We start from the raw sequence: 23,557 nt of genomic DNA, 5'->3' as shown, positions 1-23,557 counted from the left end.
CTCCGTGCCTTAGAAACAACAGACCAGGGCTTGCTTGGGCTGGGTGTGGGCCCCTTGGTGGCCTCTCTGACCTGAGCAGTCCTCCCCGGGGGGCCTTATCTTCCAGTCTCTCCTTTCCCACCAAACTAATCTCTCCCCCTTCCAGGAGTTCCTGTTTCCTCTCTGCCGCCTGGTTTCTCCCATCCTGATCCCAGCCAGCCCCCCAGCCTCCCCCGCTGCTCAGCCTCAGTGCAGCTGGTGCAGTCCTGGCCAGGTGCTTCCATCTCCCAACCTCAGGGAGCCTGGCCGGGAGCGCTGCCCCTTACACACTGGACACATGGAATATGGCCTGGGCAGGGAGTCCCGACGTGACAATCAAGAGCTGTGGCGCCCACCCATCAGTCCCTGGGCGTGGCCTGTACAGGGCTTCCAGTGCCAGGTTTGAGGATTTTATTCTAAAAGTCTCGGGCACCAAGATTTTATTCTCATAAATCTCTGAACACAGTGGCTCCTGAGCTGCTGGAGGCCTGAGACCCAGCAGCCTCTGGGGCCTGTCACTCCACTGGAGGAGGCCCCTGCCTCACCTGCTCAGAACCCAGCCTGCCAGAAGGAGCACCATCCAGGGACCTACTCCCACATCCTCTTGATTTCCTAGCCCCTGGCCAGTCAGAAAGGTGCAGGGCTTTGTCAGAGGTCCAGGACTGGCCAGTGGCAGGTACACAAGACCCATTAGTCAGGGACCCACTGGGTCTACTGTCCTGTGCCTCGAGGGCTCCCCTGCTGGCCAACTGGAGAAGGGACACAGCTCTGCTGTGAACTTTCCAGGGGCCTGGGGCAAGCCACCTGACCCTCAGGGCCTAGTTTCCTCCTGTCAGAGGGTCCTCTCCCACCTGGGGAGAGGCTGCCATAAAAATTACTTGGGACAATGTGTTTGGAACAAGACACAGGAGGTACCCAATAAATATTAGCATTCATGTTACCTGTTCACCCTTTCTGAGGCATTCTGGTTCCTTCTTCTGTTTTCCCCATTTGCTTGGTTAAAGTCCAAAGGACACCCCAAATTCAACATTTTTATTCTTTTTTTTTTCAGGGCTGAAACCGAACTCAGGGCCTTACACGTGCTAGGCAAGCGCTCTGCTACTGAGCTTAATCCCCAACCCAGCAAATCCAACATTTTTGAGGCATGTTTTGTACTCAGCTCCCAGGGCTTAATGGGTGCATGGTGCTTGTCCCAGTTCATGAGGTGGCCCAAGACAGTCGGGGAGGCAGATACAGACACAACCCAGGCCCCTACGACACCCTGGCTCAGCTCAGCCTTAGAGGAGCCCAGAGGCTGTGGGCGTCCAGGGGAAGCCCCTGGTCCAGACTGATGGTGATCAGGGAGGGGTTCCTGCAGAAGGGGCATCCTGGGCCTTGCAGGAGGAGAAGGCGTGGGCTGGTCACCGGAGGATGAGGACCATGGCTGCATTAAAGGTTTTAAGGATGGTGGGAATGGAGGAAGAAAGATCATTGGGGAAGGCTTTGGGAAGAGTGCTCCAAAAGAGGGTTCCAAGAGGGTCATTCCTGGTCTCCAAGGGACCCACAGATGCCCAGAGGCAGGCTTCTGAGCAGGCTGATTCCAGCATTTCCCTAGTGGTAAGCGAGCTTCTCTGCTTGTGGCTGGAGCAGAGGGAGCGCCTGTAGCTGGAAGGCTCCCTGGGATTGGGGGATGGGCTCGGGTGCCAGGCCAGGGGACTGGGCATTGATTTTGTGGGCCATGGGGTCAATGAACCCTTGGCTTGGAGAAGAGCATACTCCAGGGTAGTGGAGGGAGAGGGCCTAGCAGGGACTACACCCTGGAATGCTCCCAACTCATCCCCTACCCCTTATCAGCTCTGTGACTGCAGGAAAGGCCCTTCCCGTCTCTGATTTCCACATCTGCAAAGCAGACTGAGAGGAGACCAGAAGACTTATCTGAGGTTCCTTCCAGCCTGGGAGTCTACGATTCAGGCCACGCCCACTGCAAGCTTTCACCTTTTGGAGGATGCCATCAAAGTTCTCCCTCCCCCCACTCTGTTCATGGTCCAGCCCCTGGGGGTTCATCAATGCCATTCCACCCCCAGGAATCCCTACTTCACCTCACAACCCTTGCTCAGTTTCTGAGGTACCCCTCTACCCCAGTCCTGCTAGCTGGTATCTCAGTCTTTACCTGGCTCTGGAGAGGACAGAGCCCACCCCTCAGTGTCCATGTGTGGGGGCCACTCAGAGAAATTGTTTAGAACATTCTTGTATATTCTTTGCCCTGAATGGTCTCCTCACAGGCAGAGCAGGATACCAGTGATTAATTACTCTTCCCATTTAGATGCACCTGTCATGGGCTGGGTCCCCAAGAATGTTCCCTTGCTTATTACTTGCTTCTCAGTTCTGCCCACATGCAGGAAATGATGCTAGACAGAAAGCTATATGCCCACAGCCATCCTGCTCCCCTGGGGACCCTGTCAGGACCCCCACCTGTTTCCTGCCACCTCCCTGGCTGTTCTATCTCTGCCCCTATTCCTTCTCTACCTCTCTGTCCCAGAAGCACCCCAGGCCTGGGCCTGGTTCCCAGGCTTCCCTAGCCCACCCAGTCCCTTACAGATGACACCCAAATGTGCCTCCAGCACTGGCCTCTTCCCAGAACTCCAGGCCCCAGTGTCTACCCAACTCCTCAGAATTTCCACATGGAACCTAACTGACATCTCCATCCCCATGTGTCCAAATCTGAGTCCCAGTCCTCTCCTCTCTCCACCTCTGCCTTGCAATTGACCCCTCTGTCCTTCCAAATGCTCCCACCCCTCCCCTGGCAGTCCTTCTTGAACCTCCTCCTTGGACCTCCTTCCCAGCCCTCTCCCCCATGAAAAAGAGAACAAATCCTGTTGGCTCCACTGCCAAAACGGAATGGGAACCCAGCCCCCCTCATCATGTCCACCAGCCTGGTCCAGGCCCAGGGATGGGCCCTTTCCCAACCTCCAAGCTTGATCACCACCAGTCCTGTTTTACAAGTGGGGAAACTGAGGTAGGGCTCTTCCCCAGGATCACACAGAAAACCCACTTGGGCTAGCGGAACCAGGTCTGCCACTTCCCTGAGGTCCGCAGCTCCCTGGTGGAGTTTTCTCTTACAGCTGGCTTAGCAGGTCGGACCACATGGAGGATCGGGCTGTGCGCCTGCGTGTGTGTCCCTGAGGAACAAAGAGCTGCCAGCTGGGTTTATGTTTCAAGACGTCTGTCCCCGCCCTTGACCAAGAGATCCTAGAGGGAAACTGGGGCCAGGGCCGAGTGTGGGGGGAACAAGGGGGAGCTGGGACATCAATCCGACACCGCCTTGCCTGGAAACCGGAGAGTCCTCCCCGCCAGCCCCAGGATCACTTGAGGAGGCCAGAAACTGCAGGGGCGGGCTGTGGCTCGCTCAGCATTTATTCCATACAGCTGTTTAAAAAAGCTTGTTTAAAATATAATCATTATATATATATATATATATATTTATATATAAAATATATAAAGAGGAACTGAGGTGAGCCACCCCAAAGAAAAAGCTATGTTTTATAAATATTTCTGTAGCTCCCACATCCCAAAGGAGGAAGAAGAAAAAAAAAAAACCCGAAAAACATTTACAACCCAATCTAGTGGTTCCATGTGGTGGGCCGAGGGCCCCGCAGAACATTCCCAAAGGCTGATCTTCGTGGCCCCGAAAGGTCAAGTCCACACAGTCTCACCAGCCTCTTACCCTGGCTGCTTGGACCAGTCTGGAAGGCAGCGCGACACTCCAGGGCCTGGGGCTGCCAGGTTATTTTTAATCTTGTCGGTTCCTTTGATGTCTCGGCCCTCCTTCCAGAGTGACCAGGCCTTCTGTTCCTGGTGGCTTCCAAGTGGAGGCAAAACACAAGCCGCCTCCCGCGCCTGGCATCTGGAATTCGCATGGGAAAAGTCCAGGGGGTGCCTCCAGGCCCCGCCCGGCTGAGGGTCCCGAGGAGTCCGCGCTCCTGCTGGGCGAGGGCGTGGCCTCACTTGCAGACGTAGCGCTCCACGGTGCGCTCGCAGCTGTGGCAGGTGACGTAGCAGCACCAGTGATACTTGCAGCGGCACCGCTCTACCACGCGGTCCGTGTAGGGGTTGTAGCCACGGCCACAGCACATGAGGTCGCAGCTGTCACTGCCGTTGGACGTCTTGTTGCACTGCCTGGGGGGTGGGAACACGAGGTCAGTGAGTGCTCCGTGGGTCGCCCCCAGGGCCCCACCTGCAAGCCTCCCCAAGGCCGCGGTTCTCAGCCCCTCTTGATCTCTGGGGAATTTGAAGTAATCCTCTTGCCTAGGGTATGTCTAATCCCCTCTATTTCCATTACCAAAATGATGGGGCTGTTTTGTTTCCTGGGAGGTGTCTCTGTTTCTTCTACTTCTAAATACCGAAAGGCTCCCCGCACCAGTCCAATTGTCCTAACTTCACATTGAAATATATTATAATAGATGTGAAAGTCAAATTTACTTTCAGAATCTCAGGACAAATTCTGAAACACCTAAAATGGCCTTGGAGGAGAGGTGAAGTGAGTTTGGCACACTGTGGAGGGAGAGAGGCTGCTGGCACTCAACTCCTAGGTGTCAGCCGTGTCCCTCCAGAATTTTAACTTTCTGGAGGCCTGCAATGTCCTTGGTTGGAGGATGCTGTTGCCCCCATTATCCAGAGAACACAGGCTCACCAAAGGGCAGAGGCCTAGGACTCCCACTTGGGTCTATGGACAAGCAGGGCTTAGGTTCTTTCTGGCACCAGAGCCACTGCTCATGTCTCTCCCCTAAGACCCATGGCTCATTACTGTAGGATGAGGAGCCACCAAAGTTTCCTCTGAAGTGCACACACCCTTCTGCTGCTATCAGCTCCATCTAGTCAAGAGACATCTGTTCAGATGGTCTCCTCTAGCCAGGCTGAGGCTGGAGAGGGAATATTTTATGGGAACAGAGCAGCAGGAATCTGGGCACCAGGCAGAAACAAAAGGCTCCCACAGCCATGTGGACAGAGGCATCCCAGAATGCCCAAGGTGGCAAGCCCTAGAGATGACTGAGGCATCTCATCTCTCCTGGGTGCTCCATGGTGCTGGGGATTGAACCCAGGGGCACTCTATCACTGAGCTACATCCCCTTTTATATTTAATTTTATGTTGAGATAGGGTCTTGCTAACTTGTGATCCTCCTGCCTCAGCCTCCCAAGTCACTGGGATTCCAGATGTGCGTCACTGTATCCAGCTAACCAATCCTCATCTTTATGGATGAGGAAACTACAGCAGAGTATGAAGAGGGGACTTGCCCAAGGTCCCACAGGTTGAGCACAGGCTCTGCAAGAGTTCAGGAGACAGGAGGGTCATCTAAGCTAACCCACATGAGATGAGCAGGCATCTAACCGGCAGAGGAGGGGAAGGGTGTTGGATAGAGGGAGCAGCCCAGGCAAAAGCAAAAAGCATGTGTCAGAATAGTGAGAGAACAGGTAGAAGGGTAGGGCTGGAGGCAGGAAGGCCAGGAGGATGCTGGCCTGAACGGGGCAGGGCCTTGGAGTGAGAGAGGGCTTGCGGGAGGGGACACCCTGGAGAGTCAGCAGGTGACTCAAATATGGAGCTGGGGGCAGGAGGCAGGCATGTGATCTTCATGCCTGGAAGATCACATGCCTTAGAGCCAGGCAGACCTGGGTTCCAATACCAGCTCTGCTCTTCACTGGCTGTGTGATTTAAGTCACTTAACCCTTATTTAGTCACTCAACACCCATAAGTCCCCTTATCCCTATCCAGCAGGTCTCTGGTTAACCACTCTACCCTCTGGAATAGGAAGGGGACAGGGTTTCTTTTTATTCCTTGACTGTTGACATGAAATTGTGCCTGGGAGTGGGAGTTGGGAAGGTGGTGCTGTGGGGCTGGGGAAGATCCTCGGGGACGCCTGGGAGTGGTGGCACAGGCTGTGGGGGGAGGGCAGGTTTCTGGGTGCAGGCCTCTGAAAGAATCATGAGAGGGCTGTGGTTTGGAATGCTGGCAGCAGGTGAGGCCTCAGTTTCCCCAGCTCAGATATGAGGAGCTGCAAGGCATTCTCCACAAGGGAGCTGGCTCCAGAGTGCACAGGCCGCACTGCCACCAAGGCCTGGTCATGCAGCCCCTGCTCCCAAGGCCCCAGCCCCTAACCACACCTCCTCCTCCAAGAAGTCTTCTAGAAGCCCAGGCCAGGTCAGGGCCCCTCTGAGATCCCCTTGCTCCTGGACACCTGAGGACTCTCCCCACTTCCCAGGTAGGTGAACCACAGATGACCTGAGATGCTAAGCCTGTTGGCACAGAGACACTGGGGACTGTTTGTTACTACAGCAAAAGCCAACCAGCACCAGGGCCTGCGAGGGCCATGGGGGAATGCCTGCAAGCCAGTGTGCTAAGAGAGCAGGCATGGTGCTGGTCCGTGGGCCTCCCAACAGTGGTGGGAGAGGGGCAGAAAGGAGAGAGACTGTCAGCCCAGCACAGAGGAGATGCTGGGAAGTGAGACTGGAGCTCCATCTGGTTCAGGAAGATGAGCCTGAACCTCAGATCAGTACAGGCGCCAGGCTCATCCAGCTAGGAAGCTGTGGCCTTTCGCAACCCACACAAAGCCACTCACAGGTCCAAGGAGACCCTCTCTTCACTCTGGGGTCTTCAGTGGACTTTGTTTAGCCCCTCTGTGTTCTAGAACCTTCCTCCCTCTCCTTGCCCCCTCACACCCGCCCTGCAGCCTCAGCCCAGACTCTCGCTCCTTCCTGTCTCCCTGGCCTGACCCATTTCATCTCCACTCAGCCCAACCCCTCAATCTGGCCTCCAGATGGGGCCTGGGCCTCCTCACAGAGCCTGCTGCCCTGGCCTGTGGGGACAGAGCCCCCAAGCCACCCCCCTCCTGGAGACAGGAACGTGGGCCGCGGAGGAAGCAGATGCTGGCTGGGCACCAACTATGTGCCAGACGCGTTCCCAGACACCCGCTCTCAGTTCAATATTCCTCTAAACCCGCTGAACACCAGTTTTGTGGAATGCTATTAGGGGCTCCTTAATAAAAGAGTTCCCCAGCCAAGCACCTCTGGGAAACACTGCCTTAATCCAGTCCTTCACTGGGGCTTCCTCAGGCCCGTCAATATGTCCTTGTGCCTTGTGCATGGCCAAGGAGAGCTTCCCAGACATATGGGACCTGGGCCTCCTCACAGAGCCTGCTGCCCTGGCCTGACCCGGGAGCTCTTTCTGTCCCTGTAGCTCAAGACTAGCTTTCTCTCCACAAGGTGCTCACCTGGATCCTCACCAGTCCTGTCTCACAGCAGGTCTTCAGCCACCCCGGCCCCTCCCTCTCTCCTGTCCTGAGCTCCCTGTGGCAGCTGTGATTGACCAGCTATGGGGGACCCCAGCCCCAGCTCTAAAACTGGGAGGACATGGGAGAAGATGGGACTGGGGGAGGGCTTGCACATGTCATGGGGCACAGGGTCATCCCTCTATAGAAGGCAGGCAGACCACACTGTCCCCCAGTTCCCCAGACTGGTTGGGTGGCCCAGCTGACCCCTGTGCCCACCTCCCTGGTGCCTCTCAGCTGATCACATCCCTTATCCTTCACCAGATTACTTGACAAACATTTATTGAGCACCTGTTTTTCTGTTGGAAAGCCTTTCTCCTCTCTCAGTCATTGTCTCTGGCCATCTAGGGGAGAGGCGGCCGGGGGTCTCATGCCAGCCTCCACTGCCCACTTCCGGCCCTCCCAGAAGTGCTGCAGCGACCCTTGGATCTCTCATCTCCACTCAGCATTCCTGGGGCCTCCCCCTCTGCTGGGCAGGGGCTCCACTCCCCAGGTGCCAGTGGAGCCCCACCGTGTGTGACCCAAGCCGAGTGCAGTGACCGCGGGGTGACCTGCCCTTACCTGTCCTGTGTGCCGTGGGAGCCCACCTTCTCGTTCTTCATGCAGAAGTCGGGCGAGCTCTGCAGATAGACGAGTTCTGAGTCCTTCACAGGCCGGATATCCAGGTCCTTGGGCACCAGGTGCTTGCGGGTGCCCATGGGTCGGTGAACTACCTTGGTGGCTGACAGGTAGCGGGTCTTGAGGTCAGCGGCCACGTCCCGCAGCTCCTGCAGCCCCTTCCAGCAGGTGCGGATGGAGCAGGAGCCAGACACCCCATGGCACTTACACTTCGTTTCCAAAGAGGCGCGTAGAGCCTGCAGACAGGGGGGACGTCGGGCTGGGCGGCCGGAGCCCCCTCCCTGGCCTGCCCAGGACCCTTGCCCCCCCAGCATGTGGCTGGGCATTCTCACGAGACTCATGCCCAATGGCCTCCAAGGATGGACTGTTCGGCTCTAAAGCTTGGAGGTCTGTGAGTTGTGGTCCAACCCAGAGGTAGGAGGACAGCTGGGAGGGGCAGGAAAAGAGTAGCATTTGCAGGGACAACAGATGCCACTTATTAAGCACCTACTGTATACCAAGCATTCTAACACATGATACAGGTGAATCACCATCACAGCCCATCTAGGAGGTACCATTATCTCCCCCACTTTAAAGAGGCAATGAAGGCTCGGAGAGGTGAAGGTTCATGCCCAAGTTTGCACAGATAGAAAAATCATGAAGCTGGGATTTGAACCCAGGTTTGAGGGTGATTCCAAAAGCTGTGGGCTTTAATTGTTCCATGCCTTTTCTCTCCCACAAAACTTGGGCTTGCTAAATGCTTGCTCGGGAGGGGGAGGATAAAAAAGAAAGAATGGAAGGAAGGGAGTTGGGGAGGGATGGCGAGGAAGAGAGGGAGGGAGAAGAGGCAGGGCGAGTGCTGGGGCACCTCCTCCCCATCAGCCCTGGGCCAGCCGTGGCTCTCCACTGCCAGTGCTTCTGCCCGGAAGACCCTTAGCAAGCATGGCACCCCTCAGCGTCACTACTCTGTCTTTTTCCATGCAAAGCAGGAACGCCATTTCTACCTTGCAGAGTGCTCTGGGATTCAGGGAGGTGATAGGTAATAAAGGGTTTGTGAATTTTGAAAATAACAACCCTGTGGAAAGTGGGAGGCTTGGGCCTGGAGGCTCAGGTAGACTCTAGACCTGGCTTCAGGCTCAATGCAGCCCCACCTTCTCCCTGGGCCTCAGTTTCCCCATTTGTGTTTGAGGGGCAGGAGTTTGGTGCCATCTAAGGGCCTATGTGTGTGTGTGTGTGTGTGTGGTACCAGGGATTGAACTCAGGGGCACTCAATCACTGAGCCACATCCCCAGCCCTTTTTTATATTTTATTTAGGGACAGGGTGTCACTGAGTTGCTTAGGGCCTCACTAAGTTGCTGAGGCTGGCTTTGAACTCGTGATCCTCCTGCCTCAGCCTCCTAAGCCACTAGGATCACAGATATGTGCCACCATGCTTGGCTAAGGGCCTTTTTATTCAGCTTTTTAACCCCCTTTTATTTTCACAGGACTCAAACCCCTACCTGGGCCTGGCCTCCTACCTGCCCTGTGCAAAGATCTACAAGGGTCATTAGTCACCTGTGCTCACCCCCTGCATCGGAGAGATGGGGAAACTAAGGCACCAAGTGGGCATGGAATTGCCTAAAATCACTCAGTAGCTAGGGAGGGAGCTGTTTCAAGTTCCTAGAGCTCCTTCTCCCTCATGAGTGGCAGAATGTGGGGACTGAGGGAGTCCATTTTGGATGTAAAATCTGGAATTTGCTGAGCAGAACCTGAGGAGGGCACGGGGTTAAACAGCACAGCAGGCTTCGGCCTGGAGTCCTCAGAAGGTAAGGCAGACTCGGCCACCCCGTGCCAGTGCCAACCTGTGGCATTTACAATGTCATTCACTGCACTGGCAGGGAGGGGTTGGGGGTACTATGACCGGGTGGCAGGAGGCCTGGGGCTGGCCCTGGGGTGGGGTCTCCATGGATAGGTGCAGGTCAGCAGAGCTGGGAGGCAGGACACAGACTCCCATACAAGCTCTGGGATTTGGCCTCAGTTTCCCAGATTGGGCAAGGATGGCCTGTACATTCTAGAAACCTCACATGAGGGAGACCTTTGAGAGGCACTGAAGCCTCTGGTCATGGAGTCCCACAAACTTGGGCTCCATTGCGCCTTGTGTCCTTGGCTGGGCCACCTAGGTAGATTCTTTCTGCCTCACCTGGCATCTCTGAACCGCGGGGCTAAGGGGCATGTGAGACACCATCTGTACATGACTCTGGCTGAGGAGCCGCTGCCCGTCTGGGGCCTCTTCCCATCTGTACAAAGGGGAGAACAGCTGCTGCCCCGAGTGGTTTACGGACCAGAGGAAAGAAAATCAAGCATCTGTCGCAGGGTTTGGACCATGGATTGGTGTGAAATGTGCTTGTTTGTTTTAATTTTTTTGAAACTAAAAAGGTCCGTTGGTTCACTTGTGCTATTTTTTGTGCTATTAGATGAGGAACTAATGAAAAATTGATGATGATAGATGTTGGGGTGTGTTTTAGAGGCTGGGGTCGGCTTGGCTGGGGCTCCCTGTCCAATCCAAGGAGATGACTCCTTAGCCTAAGTTTCCATGGTTCCTGGTCCCTCCCAGGGCTGTGGAGCAAGGCACAGAGGGGCTGAGCACCCACGCACCATTTTATAGATGGGAACAATTGAGGCCAGAGAGGAAGTGACTGTCCAGCATCACCTCAGCCATTCAGAGCTCGTGACTCCCAGCTCAGGGCTCCTTCTGCTGGGACAAGCCAGATCCGGTGGACCTGGGGAGGAGGGACCAGCCAAGCCCCAAGCAGCTGGCTGGAGAGGGAAGAGCTGAGGGAGGTTGCAGGTGCGTCAGGTGTGGGCAGTCAGGGCCCGTCCCCCGCCCCCCTCCAGGGGCACACCGACGGCCTTCTCTGGCCAATGGCACAAGCACACCATCCGGGGGTGGGTGGTTACCTGTCTCCCCACTTCACTGTTGTGTAGACGCATCAGTTTATTGGCTTGGGATCCTGTTTTTTTCACCTTCATAGGAGCATCGGAAAACTTGGCTCCCATGAGGAGCCCGTAGCTGAGGTTGTCCGCACATCCTCCCCAGCGGTTCCCAGGCCCGGGTGGCTCACCTGGGACGGGGCCGCAGGAGCAGCCGGGCAGGTCGCCAGAGGTGCAGGCCCGGGCGATGGCGTGGCTGATGGCGGCCGCCGACAGCGCATACACGAAGGCCGACTCCCGGGTCCCTGTGGGGTGAGAAGTGCAAGGTCACTTGGGGCAGGTGGTCCAGGGATAGAACCGGACCCAGGTCTGAGACCCTCCTGCATCACCCCCACCCCACTGAGGGGTCAGACAGGGACAGGGTGGTGTAGATGGAGGATGGCACTAAGGCCATCAGTCTGTCAGTCTTATCCCACAGGTGTCCCCCAGCTGGCTGGCGCGCTCCCCTCAGTCCCTGCACACCCACAGCTCACCCCACTCACATCCTACCAGGACCCCTTCGCTCTAGAGAAGCAAAGGCCAGGCCCTGAGATCCTCAAGGCACTCAGAGCCTGATGGGACAGGTGAGTGCGCAGAGAGCCTGCTGCAGGTTGAATCACGTCCCCAAAAAAGGACATGTTCAAGTCCTGCCTCCTAGCACCTGTGTGACCTTATTTAGAAATAGGGTCTTTGCAGATGGCACCGAGCTAAGATGAAGTCGGACCACATCAAAGACCTTGAATCAGTGGCCGGTGCCCTTAGAGGAGAGGGGATTTGGGATCCATGACACACAGGGAGAATGCCAGGAGGGGACTCCTTCCTATGAGGTGTGGTGGCCCACAGCCCCCTCTGCGCCCGGGAGGAAGCGCTGAAGAACGTGGCAGATGGGGACTGTCATGCTGCAGCTGCAGGGATGCCTGCAGCCACCAGAAGCTGGGAACAGGCAAGGAAGGGGCTTTCCCAGGGGCCCGCAGAGGAAGCAGACCCTGCCAAGGACTCCATTTCAGACTTCCAGGCTCCGGAACTGGGAGAGGGTACATTTTGGTTGTTTGAAGCCAGCCAGTCTGTAGCACACCGTCACAGCAGCCCAGGAAACTAATCCGGGCAGAGGCAAGGCGCCTTGGCTGGACACTGTCCCCCGGGTCCGAGCCCTGCTCCATCTCTTAACTGGCAGGCACTTCCCCTTCGGGAGCCTCAGTTTCCTTAGCCGCAGAGTATAGAGATATACCCCCGGCAGGCCCGTGCTGGCCTCCAGATAACTGGGGAGGAAGGAAGGAGGCCGCATCGAGTGCTACACAAACAGGAGCTGTCACTGCTTAGGATCCACAAGGGGAGTTATTATCACACAGTGGAGAGATAAGACCCACTTGGGCGTTTCTGTCTGTCAAAAGTCTCTCTGTCATAGCCAGGTCCCCAACACCCGCCTCCTCCAGGAAGCCTGCTTCACAGATGTCCTGTCCCTAACCCCCACATGCACCTGCAAGACCCTCAATTTCCATCAGCTGAGCCTGGCACCTGGGTGCAGGCCTGTAATTCCAGCAGCTTGGGAGGCTGAGGCAGGAGGATCAGGAGGTTCAAAGCCAGCCTCAGCAACTTAGTGAGGCCCTAAGCAACTCAGTGAGGCCCTGTCTCAAAAAAAAATACAAAAAAAGGGTGGGGGGGATGTGGCTCAGTGGTTAAATTCAATCCCCAGTACTCCTCACCCCCACAAAAAAATTTTCCATCAGCTGGTCTAGGATTGCCTGGGGCACACCTGCTACCTGAGGGTGGGCTCTAGGGCCTCCTCACTGATATAGTCCCTGGCTGACCTTCAGGACCATGGGAACGACCTTGGGGCATGCTGTGAGCCTCCTGCTTCCTCCGTCCATGCTGAGGGGTGCGTGTGTACCTGTAAAGTCTCAGGCTCCCTGCATTGGCGTGTCACTCGCCAGTGTTCACTCACTCGCTGGCTCACGCCTGAATGCCCGTACCTATGAATGACTCATGCACCCATCGGCCTGCCCAGCCGTGCCTGCGTCCGTGCCGGTCCGTCATCCACTGATCCACTCATCCATCCACGAGCCTGTGAATCCACCCATCCGTGAATCCACCCACCTATCCAAACACACCTAGATTCACGCCTGAATTCACTCATATCCCCCCCACCCCCCACCCCACCCCCGCGTGCTGTCGGCAGCCCCCGCCCTACCTCTCTCCAGGTCAAGCAGGTAGTTGGGGGCGAGCTCAATGGAGGAACAGTTCCAGCGCATGTCGGCGAAGGCCCTGCGGCAGGCCTTGGTGACCTCGCGGGCGGCGCGCACGATGGTATGCATGAGCTCCAGGTTGCTGCGGCACAGCTGGACCTGTGCAGACACCAGGCCCTCCAGCTGCTTGCAGTGCTGCGTCTGGTTCAGCGCCAGGGCGGCCGGTGTCTTGGACAGCGCCCTGCACACCGCCGAAAACGACCCAAGGAAGAAAGACAGGGCTGTGAGGGGCCCTGTTGCCGCTGCTGGCCCTGCCAGCTCAGCTTTCCCCTCAGTGACTGGAGCTTTTCTTGGAGGGAGCCAGGAAAACCAGAGGTAAAGAGCCACGGATGGAGCAGCAGTTCCCCCTCCCACTCGGTGTGACCTTGGGCACATCGTTTGCCACCTCTGGACCTAAAGCCCTAACCATAACATAGGATCACAACCCCAACCCACCTGAGCCACATGACAATTGTACCAGCACTAAAAGGGTTTGCACCTCACAAAGCCCTCTCATCCCTTGCCATCCGGAGTTCTCACGCAGCTGTGAATGATTTCTCTTTACTCAACATTCATTCAGCACATGTGCCAAAAACTGTGCTAACTGCTAGATTATTATAATCATAATAATTACATATACTATTAATTGAGCATTTACTATATGCCCAGGATGAGTTAGGAGCTCTTTATCTTTTCATTTAATTACTGAACCCATTTGCTATGTCGAGAGGCCTGTAGCCAGGCAAAAGATTTGGACCCTTTCCCCAGATAAAATCAGCAAGCTGTCCACGAGGATGTTGGGGTGGGGGTGCAGGCGGCTAACAGGATTCCAGAGCCCTACAGAATGAGAGAATGCGCTTGGACGAGGAGGGAAGACTTCCAGGCAGAGGAAGAGGCAAGATCAAAGGCGCAGAGTGGCCCCAAGCCATGAGCAGGGACATGTTGATGTGTTTGGACAGCAGCGTCAGCACCAGTGGTCCACAGAGCCTTGTCAGACAGGGCTTCCTGACCTAACTGGACCAGTTCCAGGCTGCCTAGGCCTCGCCTTCTTGGGGTGCCTGTTGTCTAAACCCCCAAAGCCCTGACTGGGAGGGCTCTGACTGCGCACGCCAACGCCAACGCCTCTGTGGGCTCTTGGTTGTTCATAGCCCCTCCAGCTCCTCCCAGTGTCGGCTGTCCGTTTCCCAGTGAACAGAGCTCTCACTCCTTGGCTCAGGGGTCATCCTGGACCAGATTATCACATATGAGGACAGAGGCCCAGCCAGTGGTGGAGCTTCCCGGCATCCCCCTGTGAGTCCCGTCTTCCCTCCCCAGCAGGCCCAGGCCCTCAGGGATGCGTGGGCCTCCTTCCTGGGCGCCCTGCTCTGCACAGCTGGCCCGAGCCTCCCTGCTCCTGCTCTTGCCAGTTTGTTCCTTTACCTTGAGCCTGTTTTCTCAGTTTTAAAATGGGAAGGATTGCATGAGTGACAGCAAATCAAACATGTGGCCTAATGGCAGGCGCACAGTGCGAGCTCATGCAGCGTGGGCTGCCGTCCATTCCCTGGGCTCCTGCTCCAGCCAAGAAGTGGGGTGAGGGCTGATCCTGTCTCAGTGCAGGCAGTGCCTGAGTGCTGGGTGCCACAGCTCCAAAGGAGGGGAGCTCTGAGCTCCCAGGATCTGATGCTCATTGCCTGGGGCCCTGAGGACCCTGGCAGCCACTTTGGGTCTTAACTTCCATCTATGAAGTCATCAAGCAAGAGCCTCCGCAGCTAGCAGTGAGCAAGGTCCTATGAGGGAGGCCCCAGGGACCCACTGGCTGGGACAGGAGCAGCTGGCCACAGTCTGCGGGGGAGGCTTCACCCCTGGAAGCACCAGGGGGAGGCAGCAGACTCCATAGCAGAGGAGGCCCGCAGTCCTCTGGTAATTAGTGGTAATGACCGTTTCTAACTAAATCCCCCTTGGGGAGGTAATCAAGGACTAAGGCAGGAGGCGGGGGAGTCACTGTGTGGAAGTCTCCCCAGGCTTGCCTCCCTCCGCAGACCCCTAATTGGAAACATTTTGGTTTATCTAGGGGTGGGGCGTGGGGGAGAGGGTGGAAGAAAGGACAGGAGGGAACAGAGAGTTCACCCGGAGGCCTGTGCCAGGGTTCTACAGGGGTGGCGGTGGGCAGCAGGCTTCTCTCACTCAGGATTCAGGGGTCTGCTGGGACTGGCTCTGACAGAGGCTTGGTTCAAACTCTGGCTCAGTCACCACCTACCACGTGACCCTGCATGTTGCTACCCTTCTCCCAGCCCCATAGAACACATCCATAGTGTTCTATGCCCAGGACTGACACAGGCTCTGATGGCGGGGACATTTTAGGGTGACACAAGCTGGGCAAATGGCTTCACCTCTCCCCCATCGCCTGAGCCATGTACTCCCTCTCCTTTCTGCTACACCAGCTCATCTCTGCGCCTGGGTGGTCCTTCCCCCTCCGCCTCCTGCAGGGACAAGGCATCTGCCCAGCTTCCTCCAGTTTCCCCAGTGCCCACCCCGCCCAGCCTATCACTGAGTGGTCTTCCTGAGGTTGTCAGCAGCCCTACCTTCACCTTCCCAAGGTAAGTCCACCTTGCAAGAAGGACCTCCATCCCTCTTGCCCAGGCACAGGGGCAGGCCATATGATGAGATCTTAGCCAAAGACCTACGGTCAGGCTTCGAGAGCCCCAGGGTCTCTGCCATTCTGCAGTCCATTCTTTATCAGATGCTTCGGTCACAGCTCTGGGTTCATGAGGCCTCAGAAGGGTCCCCACCAGCACACCCAGAATGTGGCCTGGAAGTTCCTGCTTCCCCCATGGAGAGATGGGATGAGGTCAACAGTCAGTGGCAGAGGCATCCTCAGGATAAGAAGGACCTTGGGTAGGGCTTTGGGTGGACATTAGGGGACCACAAATTTTGACCCAGTGGTTCTGCCTCTGTGGATCTGTTGACCCAGGGGTGGGAAAGCGATGGAGTCTGAGGAGCTGGGGACTCTAACCCACCTGCCCAGCACCTTGGGCTTTCCTGGACTACACCTCATTCTGATGCTCACAGGCAGGGAGGGTGGAGCAAGAGCTGGGCTTCTGTCTAGCCCCCTGGGTGGGCTTGGAGAACTCTTCCATCTGTGACAAGCAAGACTCCTCAGTTAGGCCCTAGGTTTAGGAACCGGGCTCATCAGAAATGCTCCTCCTTCTCCAGCCACACCAGGCAGGGGACTGCAGCTGCCAGCCCAGGAAGAAGCCCCCAGGCCACATGGCAAGAGTCCTCCTATTCCTCCTAAGAATTTGTCCCAGGGATTCACAGTCAAGAGGGACCAGGCCAGCTCCCTTCCTCCACTGTGTACCTGTGGTAACTAAGGGTGGTGAAGGCCTGGAACTTGCAGATGGAGCCCTACCTAGAGGAGACCTCTTAGACCTCAGAAGCTCCCTGCCCTGGCCCCACACGTACTGACCCCTCTGTGTCCCATCCTGCAAGGAAGCCCCAACAGCCTCCATCAGATTTGACAATCGAAAAGCTAAAGGGCAGTGCCAGTTCCCAGGGTGCAAGTGGGAAAACTGAGGCCCAGAGAAGGGCAGGGTTTGCCCAGCCTGTGCACAGCCGATCGTACAGACCGAGCTGGAACCCAGGCCTCCCAGGGCCAGGCGGGGGCTCCTCCCCCTGCATGGCAGAGCTGGGGAGCTGAGGCTCTGAGAGGCTGAAGGGTTGCCTGGGGCTACGTTGGTAGAATGAGCCCAAGCTGAGACTCCCTCCTTCCACTTCACTTTGCAGCAGCTATGGCCCTTCTAGAGTTTCTTGGGACTCTTCCTTAAGAGGCCCCACCCCTGTGTGAGTGGCAGGCTCAGGGCAGCACAGGCCTGTCTTCTCATGGGGCAATCCCACAGGTAATGGGACCACCCTCAGCCCTCCCTCACCCAGACAACCAAAGGGGTGGGTGCCCAGACCTCCCCCCAATACTTGCTGATCTGGGGATCTCCAAGCACTTGACTTGAGAGGTAAGTTATAGGAGGGTCTCCAGGAAGCAGGTGCTTCCATCCTGACTACCACCCCACCTGCTCAGGCAGGTGAGCCCACCAGGTGAGCGTCCCAAGTTACTCAGCCACATCTGGTTTCAGATTCTGTGTCAAATGTCCCTTTCATCTATAAGTCACTTTCCAAAGCCCAGGGCAGCACTGCCCCAGGATTGCCCCAGGACAGCTGATCCTCCTGGATGAGTCCCCAGCATCCTGCTCCCACTGTACCACTGTGCTGGGGTTTCCCTACAGACACCCTGAACCAGCTGTGTGACCTTGCGTGAGTTATTTACCCTCTCTCTACCTTAATCTCCTTGTTTGTAAAAATGGTAGGGATGAAATTATCACCTGCCACATAGGAGCATTCACGAATTAAATGACCACAGCTCTTGGAGCCATATCCGGGGCACTTACTAGCAGGTGCTCATGGTTCCTGGTCTCTCCCAGCTTCCCTGAGGCAGGCTCCTGCCTCCTGCTATGCTCCTGCTATTCCTCCATCTGGGACACTGGCTTGGCCTTCCATCTCTGCCCATCAGAATCCTCCGTGTCTTTCCAAGCCCAACTGCAGTTACCTCCCTTGGGTGGAACTGAACACTTCTCCTCTGGGATCCTATGCTCCCTCCCAGGACAGCTCACAGCCCACCTTGCATTTTCACATGTCCCTCCCCACCAAGAGGCTGGGAGCTTCTTGAAGGCAGACACTGAGTGGGTAGCGCCTGGGCTACACAGTGCAGATAGCGTGGGTGTCGGGCTGAGCCAGCTACCTGTCCTGCCATATGCCAGCTTGGGGGCCTGTGTGAATCACGCACTTCTCAGAGCTTCACTCCTGCCACCATAGGGCCTGGATGTTAGCAGCGTCCCTGTGTCTCCCTGTGAACTACAAATGTCACCTAAGCCCAGTCAGTTCCAGGTCTCTGATGCTCTTTGTGCCCTCAGCAAATCCTTCCCTTCCCCAGGACCTCATTTCCTTATCCGTAAAGTGGGAGAGGGTGAGGGGGGATTCCCTCAATGACTGGGGTTCCTGCCCACAGGAAGAATCCTGGTGCCTACGGCCAGAGGAAGGTGGTGGTTTCTCAAAGTTCATGAGGGGCAGCTGGGAGGAGCCTATGCCCCAGGGAGGGGAGACCACCTGCCCAGGCCTCTCCTTACAAACAGGAAGCACCAGAAGACAGGACTCCCCTCTTGAGTCATCAATTAATTGATAACTCAGTTCCAGAAGGGGCAGGGCCCATGACCTCCAGACTGTTTGCTGGCGGCCCAGCCACTATCTCCCTGTGTTCCAGTTAATCCCCAAGCCCTCCTAGGGGCCCCTCCCCAGCCCCCATAATCTGTTCCCTGCTGTTTTATCTGCATGGTTCGCTGCTGCTGCCCCTGCCCCAACTCCAGACCTGTGTCCTGTCCTGGACCTTCCCACCCTGGGAGTCTCCTCCACCATCATACTCTCCTCCCCACTGTGCCCTGCCTAACTATCTGCATGGAGCTCTGCAGTGGCAAGGGGGCAAGCCCTGGAAAATCTCCCCAGCGTCCCAAGTGTGTGACCCCACCAGGTGGCTTCCCCACCTCTGGGCCCCCACACCCCAGCACCGGTCTCTTCTAGGACACTTGGACACTTGTGGAGTTATTTACGGCCTGGGCTTATCTCTCCCAACCCAGAGGGCAGCTCCTCCAGCAAGGGGCCGGGTTTCACTTCTCTCTCCGCACCCATCTCTGTCCCTTGCGCTGCCCACGGAGAGGAGACCTGACCGTCTCCTATGGCCCCCTGATATTCATACCCAAAGGAACCCCTGCACATGTGCACAGCCGCTGACAGCTCAGAGGTCCTCCCCGAGCCTCTTTTCCCATGGAATGTAAGTGAGCTGAGTCTCCCCTCCTCTGAGGGAGGAAGACACTGAGGCTCTCAGAGGTAGAATGACACTTCCCCAAGGTCACCTAGGCGGAGAGGTCAAGAATGTCGTTGTGAACCCCCAGCTAGGGTCAACAGCCTGAGAAGGGAGACGATCTAGAGCTGGCCGCCTTGAGCGAGTGAGCCCCTCGACAAGGATGTCTTGCGGAGGTGTGTGACAGACACCTCGGTGGCTTTTGCGCAAACATCAGCGGGCCAGGACGGGACAATTCCACTGCCCGCTGCGAAAGCCCTTGGAAAGGACGGCATTTTGCAGAGGAGGAAATCGAGGCTAAAGAAGAATGAATTCCTCACGACCCCCAAGTCATCTTGGACTCCCGGGTCTTGGCAAACTCGACCAATCCAGGAGACCCCTTTAGGCCCTCCCCTGCCCAAAACTCCCGCCCCGGGCCCGTCGGCGTGGAGGCGAGGTCCCTACTTACAGCCACTTGATGCCATAGCACACGCCGGTCTGGAGTGCCAAGGCGAAGAGCAGAGCCTCGCAGACCTGCGGCCGCGCCCTCATCGTCGCGCCGCGGGCACGCCCGGGGGTCGCACCCTGCAGAAGCCGCGCCGAAGTCCCGCCGCCTGCACGGCCACCGCCCCGGGTCCTGCGCGCACGCCGCCTGCAGTCGGGGAGAGGAGAGCGAGGCGGCGGGTTAAGGCGGCGTGCGGACGGGGAGGCGTTTTATTCAAATTACAAAGGAGGGGTCGGACCCGGGGAGGCCAAGCGCGCGGCCGGAGTCCTCTCCCGCCCGGCACGGCCCCGGGACCCGCCAGAGTCTGGCTCGAATTAGGTGCGGCCAGAGCGCGGCCGAGGGCGTGTCCACCTAGCGCAGCGCCGGCCGCCCAGGAAGGGCAGGAGGCTACAGAACCAGAGTCGCTGGGAGAGACCAGGCGCAGTGACAGCGAGAGGGAGAGACAGACTCAGAGAACGAGGCTGAAAGCTGCAGAGGCAGAGGGAGAAACTGGACAGACCTACAGACCCAGGGACGGAAACAAGAGGGGTCCCGGCTGGAGACAGCAGCTTCGGGGCCTGGGATCCGGGTTCTTATCTCTGAACTATTGATTAGTAGCTTAATTATGACCTTGGCGATTCTCCTGAACCCTTCTGTAAACTGGGGTGATTTGGGCACAGTTCATTTTTTATAAGGAACGTTCTCCTAACATGATAGCCTTTGCTCCTCTCGGCAGCCCATCTCACAGATGAGAAAACTGAGGCCACGAGATGTGAAACAGGCTGTTCCAGTGAGCCGTCTGTACTCGGTGTTCTGTTCTCAGGTCTACCGGTGTCCGGTGAGATCAAGCGAGTGAGAAGTCAGGAAATGGGGGCTTGCTCCGGGCCATCTGTTTCTGTCTGGGAAGGGGAGGATGAGGAATGGGATGGCAAAGTTCTTTATAAAACAATAATGAATCAGGGTCTGGAATCTCCGAGTTCCTATTTGGTGGATCCACTTTGGAGGGCAAGAGAGAGTGAGGTGCGTGGCCAGGCTCCAGGCGGGGCCACGCGGCCTTGGCAGAGCCGGGTAGCTCGCCGAGCCGGCACGATGCTGCCTCACACCGCCAGGCGGCGTCCCAGGTCCGCGCAGCTGCTGCCACCCCGCCCGCTCACAATCCGCAGAGCTGCTTTCTGCGGCTTTCTCCCCCTCTTCATTCTCACCTCATTAACTGCCTTCCCAGCTTCTCCCAAATTTACCAACACCTGGCGTTCGCCTGGAGTCCTACACAGCCCCAGCAGCCCCTTTCCCCTCCGAGGAGCAGAGACAAAGGGATTCCTTTCTAAAGGAATTGCAGAGTTAGAAAAAGGAGGAGCCCGACTGGGGGTGGGGGGTCGCTAGAAGAGAAAGAGTTCTCGTCTGGCACGGTGAGCTTGGGCAAAGCCTCAAACACTTCCAGCCTCAGTTTCCCTTTCTGTAAAATCAAGGGACTGAACTTCACACATCTGCTGAGGTCTTTTCAACCTCCCAATCCTCTTTTGAGTCTTTGAGCCTCCCTCTGCCGGTTTCCATTATTACGTATACTTGTGTAGTATGTGCTAGTACACGTGTGCCATAAGCAAGCAAAGGGGGGGGGGGAAGGCAAAGAGAAAACTCCAAATTGCTTTTTTTCCTCCTCTACAGAGTCCCCCAGCTAAGCGCCCAGCACAGTGGCGCTCGGTGACAGCAGGGTTATGGGTGTAGCTGAACCCCTCCTTCCACCTAGTCTACATCCGAATCCTTTGTCTTACTAGTCCTGGAAGTTTACCGCACTCCTCAGAACGAGAAAAATATCTGCTGATTGGGGGAGGGGATCAAAATTCCAGTCACCGTCTCTCCTCTCCGCCCCCTGAAGTGTGGGCTCTCCCCCACGGCGCCCAGCATAACTGGGTGGGGAGGGTCCAAGGGCTGCACAAGGAAGAAGGCGCGCAGACTTACAGCGGAGGATCAGTGTCCAGCCCAACTCTCCTAGGGAGAGGAGAGACCGCCCAGGTCACACGGTGCACCGGGACCTAGGCCTGCAGCAACTCTCTGCTCTTTCCGAGTGGCTCCGACAGTTCCAGGTTTCCACCGGCGCTCCACCTCGTCGCTGGTGGAGGAAGTTTTTGACCTGGGCCTCTGGGTCCTGATGGATATTCCCGTCCCGTGTAAGAATCTCCAGGACAGCCACACGGGCCGCTGGGTCACCCTCAACCTAAGCCCTGCGGGTCAGAGCGCACTCGCCTCTCGGAGTCCCCGGCCCGCCAGGGGGCGCTAAGCCGGGGTTCAAGGTGGGATCTATTAACTGTCTCCCCAGCGGTGAGACTTTGGGCAATTCCCCTCCTCTTCCTGGGTCCGGGTGTCCTCGTCTGAGGGTGAGATGACGTGTGGAATGAGTCCCCTCTCCGTTCCGGTCTTTCTATAAGACATCTACATGCCTTGGTCAGTCCTGACCACTTGCTTCAGGCCTTGCGCGGAGCCTCGTTAGGGGCCAGGCGCGTAGTAGTGCGCTCGCGTTAAAGTGCAGTGTCTGCAGAGACAGAGGTCCTTTCCTCCCTCCTCCTGGAGAATAGGTCCAAGCTACCCAACCTGCAGCAGGTGGAGAAGGGGACCGCCACGGCTGTGCACACGCTGGACACCGTGAGCGTAGTGCCGACAACAGGTGGTCATGTCTCTTGCGGTGGAGGACTTTGGAAACCTCGCCTCTAGGGCAGCCTACGCTCTGAGCTTAAGGAGGCGAGGATTTGCATAGCATCCCTTACCCCGACACGCCGGTGCTGGGCCCGGAGTGAGCGCAGCGACCAGGGGCAGTGTCCACGCTGCACGGAAGGTCCGCACTGGCGGGTCCAGCCTCGGGTAGTGCAGCCCTCAAAGTGGACCGGGTGAGCCACGGCTTCAAGGTTACCTGGAGAAGTGTAGCGAGGCAGCAACCGCCACCGGGCTTTTACCCCAGTCCCGAGTCTTTCGGGATATGTCTGCTCAGCTGCGGCCGCTGCGCAGCGTCACCGCGGAGATCCGGTGTTTTGGAAGTGGAAGAGGAGGGTGGGGAGCTTGGGATCCCTACCCTGGAGCTCAACTTTGCGTACCCTAGGTCCATGAGGGACCGGGAGACACCGCAGCGCCGGGTATGGGGGTTGTGGCGGGAGGTGTAGGCTCCTGAGCGAACTCAGCCAGATGTTGGGGTGGCTCCAGATGTGCCGCGGGGCAGGTGTCAGGTCTCTCCTCCTCCCCAACCCCCATCCTGGAACTCAGGTCTGTAAACAAACTCGGTTTTTGCCTTACCCCTGTTGCCTTTGGAAGTTCTCAAAACAAGGCATCCGTCCCCCATCCTCCAATTTGGTAGGAGCTGCCGAATTTCTCTGCCTTTTGCTACCCTCTCCCGCCTCGCACACACACTCCCTTTGCCGAGGGATCCAAGTCCCCCATCCCCGGGATGGCTCGGGCATGACCTCATCAGCGGGCTGACTAGAAGGGAGGGGGTCGAGTCCCGGAGTGGGGGACAGGGCCAGGAAAGGTCCGTGAGGGCCCTAGGAACTGCGCAGCCCACCCCATCCCGCAACCACTCTCAAGTCAGGTACCGAAGCTGCGCTGCGCAAGCGGAATTCCTAGGACTGCCGCAGAAGAGAGGTACGGAGGACATGCTGTGCTTGCCCGGGAATGGGTGCCCAAGGAGGTCGTGGCGGGTGCTAGAAGAGCGGTCCCCTCGGACTCGGGCGCCCCCAGCCTTAGCGGATCCCCGCTGAGTGTCTGCCGGCTGCCCACAACCACTGCTCACCTCTCAGGGCGCTCTCCGTGCGCGCCCTGCGTGCCCCGCTGTCCAGATGGGTCTCGAGCGGCGAGCGCGGCCCCTAGTGGACCCGAACGCACTTCGGCAGAGAGAGCAGCGAGGACGCCCTCACTGTGGAGCGGCTGAAGAAGAATCCCGAGGATACCCGCAAACGGAGATCGGCTTGAGTGCAGCACGAACCGTGGCGCGGAGCCGAGCTGCTTTCCGCTGGGCTCAGCGCCTGGGCCCTGCACTCATCTGCTCGCTGGAGCTCTTCCCTTCGCCGGGCGCGATCTGCAGCGCCGGCCGCCCCAAACTGCTTTATAAGGCGCGGGCAGCCGCTTTGATCCGCCCACGTCAGCGCGC

The 23,557-nt window shown here is 57.4% G+C and overlaps 1 protein-coding gene across 3 annotated transcripts in view; it reads right to left on the bottom strand.

The window, feature by feature from the left end:
• Positions 1-3,396: 3,396 nt before the first annotated feature.
• The window catches only part of Wnt11 (Wnt family member 11), a 20,371-nt gene continuing 210 nt past the window's right edge, over positions 3,397-23,557 (bottom strand). The window contains exons 1-6 of one of the 3 annotated variants that reach the window (XM_015477393.2): positions 23,201-23,557; positions 19,414-19,596; positions 13,051-13,286; positions 10,851-11,128; positions 7,878-8,170; positions 3,397-4,173 (exon numbers count right to left, since the gene is read on the bottom strand). The exon at positions 23,201-23,557 is cut by the window's right edge and continues 210 nt beyond it. In XM_015477393.2, coding sequence (XP_015332879.1) covers positions 3,999-4,173; positions 7,878-8,170; positions 10,851-11,128; positions 13,051-13,286; positions 19,414-19,496 — 1,065 coding nt within the window. In that variant the 5' untranslated portion in view covers positions 19,497-19,596; positions 23,201-23,557 and the 3' untranslated portion in view covers positions 3,397-3,998. Of the gene's footprint in view, positions 4,174-7,877; positions 8,171-10,850; positions 11,129-13,050; positions 13,287-19,413; positions 19,597-21,384; positions 22,674-23,200 lie in introns of those variants that run through there. The other 2 variants (XM_048788039.1, XM_015477394.2) reach the window with 2 other exon arrangements.

The sequence above is a fragment of the Marmota marmota genome, unplaced genomic scaffold (genome assembly GCF_001458135.2).
Source record: "Marmota marmota marmota unplaced genomic scaffold, marMar, whole genome shotgun sequence".
Taxonomy (NCBI): Eukaryota; Metazoa; Chordata; class Mammalia; order Rodentia; family Sciuridae; genus Marmota; species Marmota marmota.
Note: the sequence above shows the minus strand (reverse complement) of the source record. Positions and strands in the feature narration are given on the sequence as shown.